Source organism: Pan troglodytes, chromosome 7, assembly GCF_028858775.2.
Source record: "Pan troglodytes isolate AG18354 chromosome 7, NHGRI_mPanTro3-v2.0_pri, whole genome shotgun sequence".
Lineage (NCBI taxonomy): Eukaryota > Metazoa > Chordata > Mammalia > Primates > Hominidae > Pan > Pan troglodytes.
Genome location: NC_072405.2, coordinates 140,320,423 through 140,334,671, shown reverse-complemented (window position 1 = coordinate 140,334,671; position 14,249 = coordinate 140,320,423). Strand labels below are relative to the sequence as shown.

The window sequence follows — 14,249 nt, the reverse complement described above, 5'->3', positions numbered from 1 at the left end:
TAAAATTAAATAAAACTAAATTTGAAAGCCTTTGGTTCTTCTAGTAATGCCAGTTTATCTCATTTCTTCTTGTATCAATATCATAGAATTACAGAACATTCTGTCCAGGAGGTGAGCACCCTGCCAGCCTCTCCCTCTTCAGTAGGTGCAGTCAGACCAGGAGGTGATAGGTGCTAGAGTGTGGTGATTCACAGTACAGACCCTGGAAGGGGGCTGCTGGCTTTCCATCCCAGCTTTGACCCTTACCAGTGACCTGACCTTGGGCAATTGACTTTACTTCTCTGTGTGCTTCTTCATATATAAAATGAGGGGTGATTATACTATTTATCTCATAAGCATAATTACTATGAGTATGTAGCACAGTATGTTGCTCACAGTAAGTGCTCAGTAAACGGTCATTGCTGTTAATAATGTTACTATCAGGGCGTCTTGATGGGTAATGAAGAGCACATTGATTTGTGGTCAGGACTCCCAGGTACACCATTTCCCCATGGGACCTGCAGCCATTTATTCATTTAGTCTCATTTCCTTATCTTATGAGGCCAGTCTCATGCTGTGAGGAAGGAAGCCTGGATGAATATAAAAGCATGTGGGCAATCGGTGGTGCTATTGAGCAGATGTGCAGTGTAGTGAGGATCAGTTAGTTTTTTTTCAGCCCTGCCCTCTTCATCTGCCCTCCTGGTGCTCAGCCTCCTCAGCCAGCCCATTCCCAGTGCCACCTAGGCAGTATTATAGTCTTCTAGGTAGAGGAGGAGAGGAGGCTGCTGAAAGAAGAGAACAAGAGTTTCCAGAGCAGTCATAGGAAGAAAGGACAAGGAAATGAACTAGAGCCCCAGAGACAGGGTGCCCATGCAGGGTCCCGGGGAATCCTCCTGGGTGCCTGCAGCTTGGGGCTCCACAACTGCCCTGCACTCTGCCCACCACAAAATGGATCATAGAAGAGCCCTCATTTATTGTCTTGTGACCCTCTCCTGAACATAGCACACTTACCTCCACCTGTGTGCCTCTGGTTTTGCTGCTCACCCACTAGAAAGTTTTTCACCTGTCCAGGTGCTATGTCTTCCCCAGACAGCATTCCCTACTCCCTCTTCCCCACTCCTGCCAGCAGTCAGAGTTTAGAAACTATTCTCCTCAATTGACAGCAACTGATGTTCATCTCATTACACATTATTAGTGTATTTCCTGTGTCTTAAGTCTCACAGGCCAGAGCATAAGCTCTGTGAGAGCAGTGAAGTTTTATTTGTTTTTGTGCCTTCTGCTTCACATTTATGCCTTGCACATAGTAGATGCTTAATAAATGTTAATACTTGGCCGGGTATGGTGGCTTATGCCTGTAATCCCAGCACTTTGGGAGCCCGAGGCAGGTGGATCGCCTGAGGCCAGGAATTTTAGACCAGCCTGGCTAACATGGTGAAACCCTGTTTCTACTAAAAATACAAAAATTAGCTGGGCGTGGTGGTATATGCCTGTAGTCCCAGCTACTCAGGAGGCTGAGGCAGGAGAATCACTTGAACCCAGGAGGCCAATGCTGCAGTGAGCTGAGATTGCACCACTACACTCCAGTCTAGGCAACAGAGTGAGACTCCATCTCAAAAAAAAAAAGTTAATATTTGAATGAATGCCCCTGTAGTCCCAGCTACTTGGGATGCTGGACAGGAGGAACACTTGAACTCTGGAGTTCAAGGCTACAGTGAGCCATGATTGCACCACTGCACTCTAGCCTGGGTGACAGAGTGAGACTGTCTCAAAAAAAAAAAAAAAAAAAAGAGAGAATGAATGACGAGTCAGTAAGTGCCTGAGGGCCTGGCCCAACAGATGACCACTTATCCACCACCCTGCTAATGGTGTTCACATGCACATTCCACTTGTGAGTTGTGTGTTTCTTCTGAGTTTGGATACTAGAGGGTAGTCTCCTAGCATGGGGACCTCTTGGTGAACTTGAAATTTATTCTTCTTTCTCTACCCTCAAACTAAGGACAAGATCCTGAGCCAGTGGGAACATCACCAAGTTTCTATGCTCTTTGAGGCCTTGCCACAGAGCAGCTGCTCACCTCTTTGATACACTCCTTTACCAGAAATAAAAAACCGCAAAGCCCAAAACAGTGCTCAGTTTTGTTTTGGTCTTACGCCAGAAATGCATACCGTTTTGGCCTGGGTCTTTTAAATGCCGTTCTGGAACCTAAGCAATGCCTGCCTATAGGCCAAACCCATATATTCTCATTGCATTTCCCCATCTAAAGACATACCTTTTCACCTTCGGTTTTCCTTGTAGGTAACGATGGGGGTCCATCCTCTTCAAGTAAGACTACAAACAAGTTTGAGGGACTATCCCAGCAGTCAAGGTAAGCCATCTCAGCGCTTCATTTCCCCTGTTGGATCCATTGATGCAATGGACAGAATTCTAGAAATGAGTTTTCATGAATTTCCCAGCGCTGCTCAAAGCTGTGGTCAGCCAAGTGGGGCTGGCCACAACAAGAAACCAGACGTTCACTCTTGGTTTGCATGCACATCTTGTGACTGGACTGGGCACAGGTCTGCAGACCGTTCTCTGAGCAGCACCGCTGTCTACCCAGTTCACAGACAGGAGCTAACCTCACTTCCCGGTGGTCGCAGGGTTGTGCAGTGGTCTTGAACAAAATTCCTGTCAGAATGAGTTTTTATTTTTGATATTTTAATCAAGTAACTTTGTTACTTTCCCACTTGACTCCTTTTGCAGATTTGGAAATGAAAAGATAATCCTTAGGGAAATCTGATTGCCTAGAGATTTTCAAACATAAAAATAGCACTCTTTCAAGTTCTGTTTCTAATATTTTTTTTTTTAGGCTAGGCTGACAGCAGTGTTCTTTTCTTCCCTTTTTTCACTGAAATTGTATACTTGAGGAGATCTCTTACGGGCAATTTTTATCCAGCCTTACCCTAAAGTGTTTTCTCTGGAGGTGCCATCCAAGGAAAGGACAGAGAGCCACTTCCAGACCCAAACTTCAGGGAAAAAGAGTCAGCTCTTTTCCAGAGTTTCTGAAAGATGAGAAAACAAAATCTCTCTTTTTTTGAGATAGGGCCTTTCTCTGTCACCCAGACTGGAGTGCAGTGGTATGAGCACAGCTCACTGTAGCCTCAACCTCCTGGGCTCAAGAGATGGTCCTGCCTCAGCCTCCCGAGTAGCTGGAACCAGAGGCATGCATCACTGTACTCAGCTGATTTTTTTATTTTTTTGTAGAGACAAGGCCTCAGCATGTTGCCCAAGCTGGTCTTGAACTTCTGGGCTCAAGCAATCCTCCTGCTTCAGCCTCCCAAAGTGCTAGGATTACAAATGTGAGCCACCATATCCAGCCTTTTTTTTAATACCACTATCTTATGTACTCTCTATAACCCTGTGAGATAGGCCCAATTACTATTATCCTCAGTTTTGCAGGTGAGGAGAGCGAGGCCCAGAGTGGTTAGGTGGTGGGTGCAGATGTCAGAGCCAGCTCTCCAGCCTGCTTGTTCTCCCAACTCCACATTCCACACCCCTTCCTTGCCCTTGTGCCCTGCCTTTCATTCCTCACTCACCTTCCTTCAACCCTAATTTGGGGGACCCTGTAAAACTAAAGTTCTGGTGTTCTTTTTCCAGAGTGAGGAGAATATCTGACACTCCAAAAGCACTCATAAAAGGTTTTTAAAGGCTGAACACAGTGGCTCACCTGTAATCCCAGCACTTTGGGAGGCCAAGGTGTGAGGATTGCTTGAGCCCCGAAGTTTGAGGCCAGCCTGGGCAACATAGCAAGACCTTGCTTCCTAAAAATAAAAAAAATCAGCCGGGTATGGTGGTACATACCCGGCTATACGGGAGGCTGAGGCAAGAGGACCGCCTGAGCCCAGGAAATCGAGGCTGCAGTGAGTCATGATCGCACCTCTGCACTCCATCCGGGGCGACAGCAAGACCCTGTCTCAAAAAAAAAGTTTTGGCAGGGCACAGTGGCTCTCGCCACTTTGGGAGAACCAATCCCAGCACTTTGGGAGGCCAAGGCAGGTGGATCACTTGAGGTCAGGAGTTCAAGACCAGCCTGGCCAACATGGTGAAACCCCGTCTGTACGAAAAATACAAAAATTAGCCGGGCATAGTGGGGTGCACCTGTAGTCCCAGCTACTCAGGAGGCTAAGGCAGGAGAATCACTTGAACCTGGGAAATGGAGGTTGCAGTGAACCAAGATCACGCCACTGCACTCCAGCCTAGGTGACAGCGAGACTTCGTCTCAAAAAAAAAAAAAAAGTTTTTAAACAAAATCAAGCTGATTGTGAACTAGAGCCTTTGGCAACTCATTAAGTTTGTTTATTTGCTTTTGAGATGGAGTCTCTTTCAAGAGAAGCAAAGCCCTCTCATGTTTACTGTTTCTTGTTTAGTGGTGGCTTTATCTCAGCAATATTCCCCCGTTGCCCAGAGACAGGAGGATTTCAAGTGAGCTGAGGAAAGAGCAGTGAAGACCAAGGATGGCCAAGAGCCAGGACAGAAAGGAGCACACACCTTTCATCTTCTCTCTTTGACTACTTTTTGTTTTGTTGGTTGGTTTGGCTTTTTCTTTTCTTTTAAATGCAGTTAGCTGAGGCACAAGAATCGCTTGATCCCGGGAAGCAGAGGTTGCAGTGAGCTGAGATCGTGCCACTGCACTCCAGCCTGGTGACAGAGCAAGACTGTGTCTCAAAAAAAAAAAAAAAAAGAAGCAGCAGCAGCAGCAGCAACCAACTCTTAGGACATCAGGGGACAGAAATGGAGAGATGAGATAATAAAGGGGTTCTTGGCAGATGGGGCTCAGGCACTTGGCTACTGCTGCTTCTCAGGCATGCAGGCCTCCTGGTGTCCTCTGAGAATCGCCAAAACCTCTTGTTAAAGAAAAATAGTGGCTTCCACCTAATGTAGACCACTGATGGCACTGGGGTTTCAGTTGCAGAGGTTAACGTTTGATGATTTAGACAATGTGGTATGGACCTGTATTCCAGGGACTTGGGCCTTTGTCACCCTCATTTACCTGTCCTCCAAAAGGAAAGCAAGGCCTAGGAGAGCCTGGAGGCCCGAGAACCAAGCTCTTTGCTATAGTGGAGGAAGTGAGGGCTCTGGAGGCCCAGGGGAGCTAGGGCCGAATTTCCACTTCTACCTCTGACCCACGTGAGACCTTCTGCCAGCCGCCAACACCCCCATTCCCTTCCATTTCCTTGTCTGGAAACACAGAGCTGCTTTGTGGGATCATGTGGGAAGAGTTACTTCTGTGCACTACATTGGGGTCACCACTTAGAGTGTGCCAGGTGCCTTCATAAATGCTTTGAAGTGGAGGAGTTGGGCTTTATCATTAAGAGCGACTTTTTTTTCATCCTTTTACTGTGCCTCCTCAGCCAGGCAAACTGAAATATGGAAAATAGACTAATCTTTTGTTAAAGACATTTTGAGGCTGGGCACAGTGGCTCATGCCTGTAATCCCAGCACTTTGGAAGGCTGAGGTGGGTGGATCCACGAGCTCAGGAGTACAAGACCAGCTTGGCCAAGATGGTGAAACCCCGTTTCTACTAAAAATAAAAAAATTAGCCGGGCGTGGTGGTGGGCACCTGTAATCCCAGCTACTCAGGAGGCTGAGGCAGGGAATTGCTTGAACCCAGGAGGCCGAGGCAGTGTGCCGAGATCGCGCCACTACACTCCAGCCTGGGCAACAGAGGGAGACTCCATCTCAAAAAAAAAGGAAATTTTGAAAGCATTCTTTAGATGATTATGTAAATACCTTTGATTTGATTTACTTGAATAATATTTTGCTATTGATATTCTAGCACTTTTAGATCCTAAATGATTCTTATTTGTTGATTAGCACCAGTTCTGCAAAGACTGCCCTTGGCCCAAGAGTTCTTCCTAAACTACCTCAGAAAGGTAAGATCTATCATTTTTACATTTACATGTAATTAAAGTGTCACTACCCCCTCCAAGGGGCCCAAGGTTTTTATCTCCCTTGTTCATTGATCCATCCCAAATGCCTAGAGCAGCACCTGGCATGTAGTGGATGCCTAGTAAATACACATTAAATGACGAAAGGTATTTATAAACTCAAATTTGGTGATTAGCAAAGCACCATACTTTTCCAGAATACATAATAATTTTGTAGACATTACATTATTATAATCCCCAGGAACCATTCTTTCTCCCCTTATAAACATAATCAGAGAGACTTGGGAACCAACACCAGCTCTACCACTTAGTAGCTGTGTGGCCTTGGGCAGGTGACATAGTAGCTTCACTGAACCTGAGATTCCTCATCTGTAAAATGGGGAAAATAATACTTACTTCGTGAGGTTTTGTAAGGACAAAATGAAGTCATGTTTCAGAAAGTCCCTAGCAAGTGGGTGGCAAAGGAATCCTTCCCTAGGATGGCATCTGTCGTGCAGAGTAGAGATACCCATGCTCTGCAAAGTACAAGAAAGCAGTGTCTATAAATACTGTTTTTTTGCCAAGCTAAGACACTCAGCTCTTTGACTGAGTCTTCTTTAATGCTGACAAGGTTTTCATTTGTGAAACCAAAATTTCAGTCTTCTTATTACAACACAAGTGATAGTTCTGCCTTTTTTGTTGTCGTCGTTGTTACCATACCTTACCTTTAAAGCTGCAAAATACCTTTAGGAGCGTCTAGATCATTCAATCCTTCTATAAGCCTGCAAGGCCAGCAGGGCCCACCTTGGATACAGACGGAAGCTCCGAGGAGCTCAGGGCCTGCTCCTTGGATTTTCAGTGCCAGCAGCAAGATTTGTGACCCCAGTCTAGTGCTCTGTTGCCTAGTTTGAGCAGAAGTCAAACTGGGGGTTAGTATTGGGAAGCTGAAATTCACCACTCTCTAGAGTTCTTCAGTGAAGTAACACACTTTGAAGAGCACTGACTGGTCAGGCCAGGCTCCTGTGTAGTAAGATGAGGGGACTCCCAAATGACTGCTGATTCACTTTCCGTAGAACAGATGCAAGACTTCCCCTGGGTTTGCTGAGTCTTTATCTAGGGTTGGTTTTTGTTGTCTTTTATTTTTAAACTCTGCCCAGCGGGCTGTTTTGATCTCAGAGGAGTTTGAAACAAGTTTCCCAGGCATGTATCCCCATTTACAGTGTGCCCAGATTCCGTCCTAGATCGCTCACATATCACCCCTACCTCTCCAGCGTGCTTTCTCTAGCAGCAGACCCCAGCACTTCTCAGTGCCCATGGGGCTTTACCGCAAGTGCCGCCAGCTCTTCCCTGCACCCATACCCTCCATGCCCTCCCTTCCCTCGCAGCATGGCGTCAGCCCATCACCAAAGTCACTCCCTGATGTGCTCCCTCAGCTCCTGCCCCTCCTGTGCTGGGTTCTGCCACTCAACTGACTTCTGAGAGGCACAGTCAGTGTGGCAGTCTGGCTCTCCCTATGACTGCTGATCTCACATGGTCATCTGGGGCTGCCCAGCAGTCCCAGCACCGTGACCTTTCAGCCCACTCCCCTACACTGTCTCTCCTCTCCTTAGGAGCACCTTGTTTCTGTTCCTCATTGAGTCAGCACAGGAGTCCACCCCTACTACCACCTGCCTGGCATGGTGGCCGTGGTCCTAAGATAGACCTTGTACCCTCCCACCCCCTCGGGAACAGACTCCAGCAGGTGTCCCTCCCTCTTTTGCGTTGCTGTTTCCTTCCATCTGACCTGCCCTATCAGGGCAGGCCTACTGTCAATACCCATGAAGACCTGTGTCCCTCCTACCACCACCCCCTTGCTCTACTCCCGTTCTCTCTCTGTCTCTGTGTGTGTGTGTGTGTGTGTGTGTGTGTGTGTGTGTATGTTTTTACTATTTGGAATTTTCCGTAATAAACATATACAGAAATACAAAAAAAGACACAGAATAGTATCCTGCAGCCTCCTCCACCACACCCACATACTTATCACCCATTCCAGCACTTAACAGTTTATACCTGATCTTCTTTCACCTAGTTCCCTACCCAGCCACTCTCAGTAATTCTGTAGCGAATCCCAGCCAATTTCATACATACGCAATTCTATTACTACATCAAAAAATTCATCATGTCTAAAAAATCAAAAATTTCTTAATATCATCAAATACCCAGTGTTAACATATCCAGCTGTCTCACAATTGCCCCCTTTTTTTTTTTAAGAACTTGTTTGTTTGAATAAGGATTAAAATAAAGTCCACACAGTAGAGTTGATTGATTTGTCTCTAAGTGTCTTAGGCTAAAGTTTCCCCTGCATCTCTCTCTTTTTATTTGTTGAAGAAACTGTGTTATTCGTTCTATAGATTTCTCCAGTCTAGATTCCATCCCCTCGTGTTTGTTCATCTAACGTGTTCCCCTGCCTGTCATATTTCCTATTAATTGGAAGTTGATTCCAGAAACCTGATCAGATAGATTGAGGCTTTGGCAAAACCACTTCATAGGTGGTAGTGTGTTCTATCACAAGGTGTACACCATCGCATTGTCTCTGTGTGTGAAGTTCACAGCTGTTAATGCTCAGAGCCAAGATTGATCCATCCATCCTCTCTTTCCATCCCTCTGCAAGCCGATGGGCCAGCGGTTAAGCTTCAGCCCTGTCTTCCTTGGCCGTCTGCAGCTCTTGGCACAGTCACTGCTTCTCTCCTGCCTGGAACGCTATGCACTTGTGTTCTGGACACTACCTGTCCACTCTCGCTGCACTGTCAGTTCCTTCCCGACCCCCTTAACTGCTTTCTCGTCTCCTCCACCTCAGCATGTTGAGCACCACAGGCCGTGGTCATGGACTGCTTCTGTTCTGCATCTTCCCTTACTCCTTAACTCATCCAAACAGTCCCACAGCTTTACACCCATCTGGAAAGCTCCACATTTGGTTTTTTTTTTTTTTTTTTTTTTTTTTTTTTGAGACGGAGTTTCACTCTTGTTGCCCAGGCTGGAGTGCAATGGTGCGATCTCAGCTCACCACAACCTCCGCCTCCCAGGTTCAAGCGATTCTCCTGCCTCGGCCTCCCGAGTAGCTGGGATTACAGGCATGTACCACCACGCCCATCAAATTTTGTATTTTTAGTAGAGACAGGGGTTTCTCCATGTTGGTCAGGCTGGTCTTGAACTCCTGACCTCAGGTGATCCCCCCGCCTCAGCCTCCCAACGTGGAAAGCTCCACATTTCTATCTCCTACCAAAGTATTCGTCCATAATCCGAATTCACCAACAACAGCCTATTTCACATCGCCACTTGATGCCTGTGGGGGATAATTCTCTAACTGTGTTTTTCCTCTGCTCTCACATCACAACAGTCATCAACACAGAAGAAGATATCTGTGACAAACGTGTGGGGATTTTTCCCCATGCACCAAGCAGCAGACACCAGCTGGGTGTCCTCGAATTCAGTTCCAACACTGTCTACCTGAAGATAGTGCCAGTCCCACCGGGTGAGAGCTCAGTCCCCAAAACTGCCCCGCCCCTGCACACACACACACACATATCAGTTGCAAGTCCAGGCCTTCAGAACTTCTGACTGACTGGCTACAAGGTGGGGTTCCTACAACTCCCTCTTTGGATTCATTTAATTTGCTGTAGCAGCTCACAGAACTCAGGGAAACACATTTACCAGTTTATCATAAAGGATACTGCAAAGGATACAGATAAAGAAATGTGTAGAGTGAAGTATGGGGGAAGGGGTGCTGTATTAGTCCGTTTTCACGCTGCTGATAAAGACATACCTGAGACTGGGTAATTTATAAAGAAAAAGAAGTTTAATGGACTCACAGTTCCATGTGGCAGGGGAGGCCTCGCAATCATGGCAGAAGGCGAAAGGCACGTCTTACATGGCAGCAGGCAAGAGAAAAATGAGAGCCAAGCAAAAGGGGAAACCCCTTATAAAACCACCAGATTTCATGAGACTTATTCACTACCATGAGAACAGTATGGGGGGAACTGCCGCCATGATTCAGTTATCTCCCATCAGGTCCCTCCCACAACATGTGGAAATTATGGGGGCTACAATTCAAGGTGAAATTTGGGTGGGGACACAGCCAAGCTATATCAGGTGCAGAGCTTCCAAGCCCTTTCTGGAAACTCCAGGAGCCTCCACATGGTCAGCTCTCCAGAAGCTCACTGAACCCTGTCCTCTTTGCTTTTTATGAAAGCTTCATGATGTCAGCATTCCTTCCCCCAGGGTATAGGGTAGGACCCTCTCATGGAAGGTGTTTTAAGACCCACGATCGGAATAGAGTCCTGCCTTGGGATAGGTAATAAGAGGGCAAGAGAAGGTCAGAGGCCTGCCTCAGAGGCCTGACACACCTAACATAATAACAGAAGACTATAACAAGGGTTATAAGCCAGCAACTGTGGACAAAAACTAATACATATCATAGCACCACAGCCTACTCCCTGGTTTTCTACTGTGGATCCTTTATATCAAAAAACATATATATACACAATCATTAATAATTAGTCCAGTCCATCATAGTGTATGAATGTCTCCCAGGATGATGATGACACTCAGGTTTGCAGGTTTCCTCTCAATATTGTCAGGTTCCACAAGCAGGACTGGTCTGGGTAAATACACAGCTTCACCCTCTCAGGCATGTGGAATCATTGAGCTAAGAGGCAGTGTCATCTCTTGCCCTGAGACTCTTTTGAGTTGTCTCATTTGCCCATTTATTTGTTTACTCTCAGCTACTATTTCTCCTTCTCTCCATTAATCTCCAACCTTTTTTGGAGGGACATTAGAATCACCACTGTGCTAGTCTAGATTACAAGCAGCAATACAAGTCTAGCAAGTAGCTCCTCCTCAGTCCACTCCCATTCAGATAGGGTGAGGCTACATAGATGCAGAACTAATGAGCTATTTTTACCACCAGCTATATTCACTGTTAGCCCCAATTTTGTTAGAAGGGGTGAAGGCACATCTCACCCCCATGATGCCCTCAGGAATTTTGACATAATATTTAAAAACATGGTTACAGTTTTTTACTTAGCATTCCTGCTAAAATTTTTTTGAAGTGTTGGGCGCAGTGGCTCATACCTATAATCTAAGCTCTGTGGAAGGATGGGAGGATGGATTGAAGTCAGGAGTTAGAGACCAACCTAGGCAATACAGTGAGACCCCATAGCTAAAAAACAAAAATTATCTTTGCTGTCCCAGCAACTCCTGTCCTAGGATCACTGCATCGGGTAGGGGAGAAAAAATACTTTTTTTTCTTAGATGATTTGGGGAAACTCTGCTTCTCTCTCTCTCTCTCTCTCTCTCTCTCTCCTCTCTCTCTCTCTCCCCCCCTCCCCCTCTCTCTCCGCCTCTCTCTTCCCCTCTCTCTCCCCCTCTCTCTTCCCCTCTCTCTCCCCCTCTCTCTTCCCCTCTCTCTCCCCCTCTCTCTTCCCCTCTCTCTCCCCCTCTCTCTTTCCCTCTCTCTCCCCCTCTCTCCCTCTCTCTCCCTCTCTCTCCCCCTCTCTCTTTCCCTCTCTCTCCCCCTCTCTCCCTCTCTCTCCCTCTCTCTCCCCCTCTCTCTTCCCCTCTCTCCTCCTCTCTCCCTCTCTCTCCCTCTCTCTCCCTCTCTCCCTCTCTCCCTCTCTCCCCTCAAGGAGTATCTCCTCCTTGAGTTCCTCAGGTAGCATGATCCTCTATAAACCATTTCCATTTTATTGTGGAACTCTTCTAGGCACTGCCTTCCCCATTAGAATGTTCTTGGACATCACCTGAGACAGCATGGGTATTTCAGATGTCATAGGGGTAACTTCAACTAACATTTCATAGCAAGGTCCCTTAAGTGGAAATTCTCTATTCCAAAGTCCCAGTAGTTGTTGCTGGGAGGTGCTCAAAACACTTTTGCCATAAGCCCCAGGAACTGCTCCACAGGGGGTTATCAAGTGGAGAGTTTGTCCCTGCCAGCACTCTAGCTTCTACTCTGCACTCTGCAGGCTTGGGCATGTCCAATTAATATTGCTTGGAGAGCAGATTTACATGCCTTCTGTTTTATAGTACCAGGTAGGGGAAACATTCTCCAGTGTGATACTGTGTTCATTACCATGATACAATCAAATAGAAGAGATGCAGTCGGCCGGGCACGGTGGCTCACGCCTGTAATCCCAGCACTTTGAGAGGCCAAGGTGGGCAGATCAGGAGGTCAGGAGATCAAGACCATCCTGGCTAACACGGTGAAACCCTGTCTCTACTAAAAAATAGAAAAAATTAGCCGGGCGTGGTGGCGGGCGCCTGTAGTCCCAGCTACTCAGGAGGCTGAGGCAGGAGAATGGCGTGAACCCGGGAGGCGGAGCTTGCAGTGAGCCGAGATTGCGCCACTGCACTCCAGCCTGGGCGACAGAGTGAGACTCCGTCTCAAAAACAAAAAAAAAGAGATGCAGTCAATTCACATGAAGTGTGTTCAAATATACCAACTTTCATCATCCTATCAACCCTTACATTTTTATATTCTAGTTTCAGGAACTTCTTCACCCCCAGACCATTTTACTCTCTCTTGCGCAAAAAGCTTTGGGTCTTCTGCCAAGGGTTGAGCCAAAGGACCCTGGACCTTTTGTCAGTCTTTATTTTGATTAGTCTGCCCCATTTTTGCCCCAGGCAATTTCATATCATATGTTTCATTGTAATCTCTACCTTGCAACTTTTAAAATTTCTTCAAACTGCAAGAAATACAGTAAACTGGGTTAGGGCCGTTTAATGTTGGGAGAGCGGAGGGGTTTGGTCCACCCAAGCTTCAATAATGTTGTATTAAGATCTTTGTTGTGCTCACTTCAGCAGCACATATACTAAAATTGGAACCATACAGAGAAGATTAGCATGGCCCCTGCTCATGAATGACACGTTATTTTTTAACAACAGCAAAAAAAGACCTTTGTTTTGGTAAGTGCAGTGGCTCATGCCTGTAATCCCAGCACTTTGGGAGGCCAAGGCGAGTGGATTGTTTGAGCTCAGGAGTTTGAGACCAGCCTGGGCAGCATGGCAGAACCCTGTCTCTACATAAAATACACAAAATTAGCCAGGCGTGGTGCCACATGCCTGTAGTCCCAGCTACTCAGGAGGCCGAAGTGGGAGGATTGCATGAGCCTGGGAGGCAGAGATTGCAATGAGCTAAGATCACGCCACTGCACTCCAGCCTGGGTGACAGAGCAAGACCCTGCCTCAAAAAACAAAGACCTTTGTTTTAACTGTATCAATTTCCATTTTATTCATTCCATTTCTTAATAACCATCTAAAGATTTCTACCCTGCTGGGATGAGTCCCATGACTCTCCCCTTTCTTTTTCTTCTTAGTTTTATCCTATCAGTGTTTTCTTCACCGTATTTGTTAATAACCATTTTAAAATTTCCACCTTCCTGGGAGGAGTCCTTTGGCTCTCACTTTTGCCTTTCCCTGTTCTCTTGTTAATTAACCTAATATTTTTATTAGCATCTATAAGACCCATGAAGGGAAGCTGAGACAGCAAATTTAATAAGGCTTCTTGAACTGTTCATTTCTGTAGGAGTAATATCACATGGGGTGCCCATGTAGAAGGGGCCCTCTTAACCACACATTTACCATGACTTGGGTAACAGGCATGTTCAGCGTGTGAATAGCCCTGTTATCATAAAGCCAGTCCCACATGCATACAGAGCATATCAGCTACTGCATCTGGGGTGTCCCACTTGACATTTGTAGGTAGAGTTGGACAGTCCCCCTTCTCAGGGTGAACAGACCTTACAGTGGCTTTTATCTGTTCCACCAAGCTGGCAGTTACCGCAGGAATAGCCTCCTGTGTGTCTGGATCATATATACCCATATGCAGTTGTTCAATAGTGAGCTGTGGGTCCCATCAATCCAAACATGTACTTCTACTCTGTAGTGTTTAAAACCAAAGATACTGCCCCTAAATTAGTCACTCTTACAGTGCGTTTTAGTAAAGGTTCCTCAGGAAGCTGATGATACTGATCTACAGGATGAAACAGTTCTTTCGCACTATACCCTCTAGTTTCCACAGTTACTTAGTTTTGCCCCTCCTTCACATTGACTACCTTCTTGTTAACCACAAGTCTCAGAGGTACTTTCTGTTGTCCCTGCGTAATTTTCTCCTTTGTGGGTAACTTTAAGGCTAGTGGACTAAGCTCAGGCAGACCCACATCTGAGCTTAGTCCAGCCTCAAGTCCTGACCCAGCACCCTCTTTTATTTTAGCCATTATAGACAACAATAACCAGGGATTAAATATTTCACTTTTTTCTTAGTTTGTATTTCTTTATGCATCCAGTGCCCCAACTCCTGGGGAGTTGGATCCATCTCTGAATTCCACTGGTAACT

The 14,249-nt window shown here is 46.3% G+C and overlaps 1 protein-coding gene and 1 non-coding gene across 14 annotated transcripts in view; both read left to right on the top strand.

The window, feature by feature from the left end:
* Positions 1–14,249, top strand: part of ASAP1 (ArfGAP with SH3 domain, ankyrin repeat and PH domain 1) — a 391,937-nt gene that overhangs the window by 361,748 nt on the left and 15,940 nt on the right. For all 13 annotated transcript variants that reach the window (XM_063817373.1, XM_054657023.2, XM_009455915.5 and 10 more), the window contains 2 exons: positions 2,273–2,342; positions 5,829–5,887. In XM_063817373.1, the coding sequence (XP_063673443.1) occupies positions 2,273–2,342; positions 5,829–5,887 (129 nt within the window). The remainder of the gene's footprint in view (positions 1–2,272; positions 2,343–5,828; positions 5,888–14,249) is intronic.
* Positions 12,703–12,814, top strand: LOC112204233 (U6 spliceosomal RNA). The gene has a single exon (XR_002937811.1). It is a non-coding gene; the product is annotated as a U6 spliceosomal RNA (small nuclear RNA).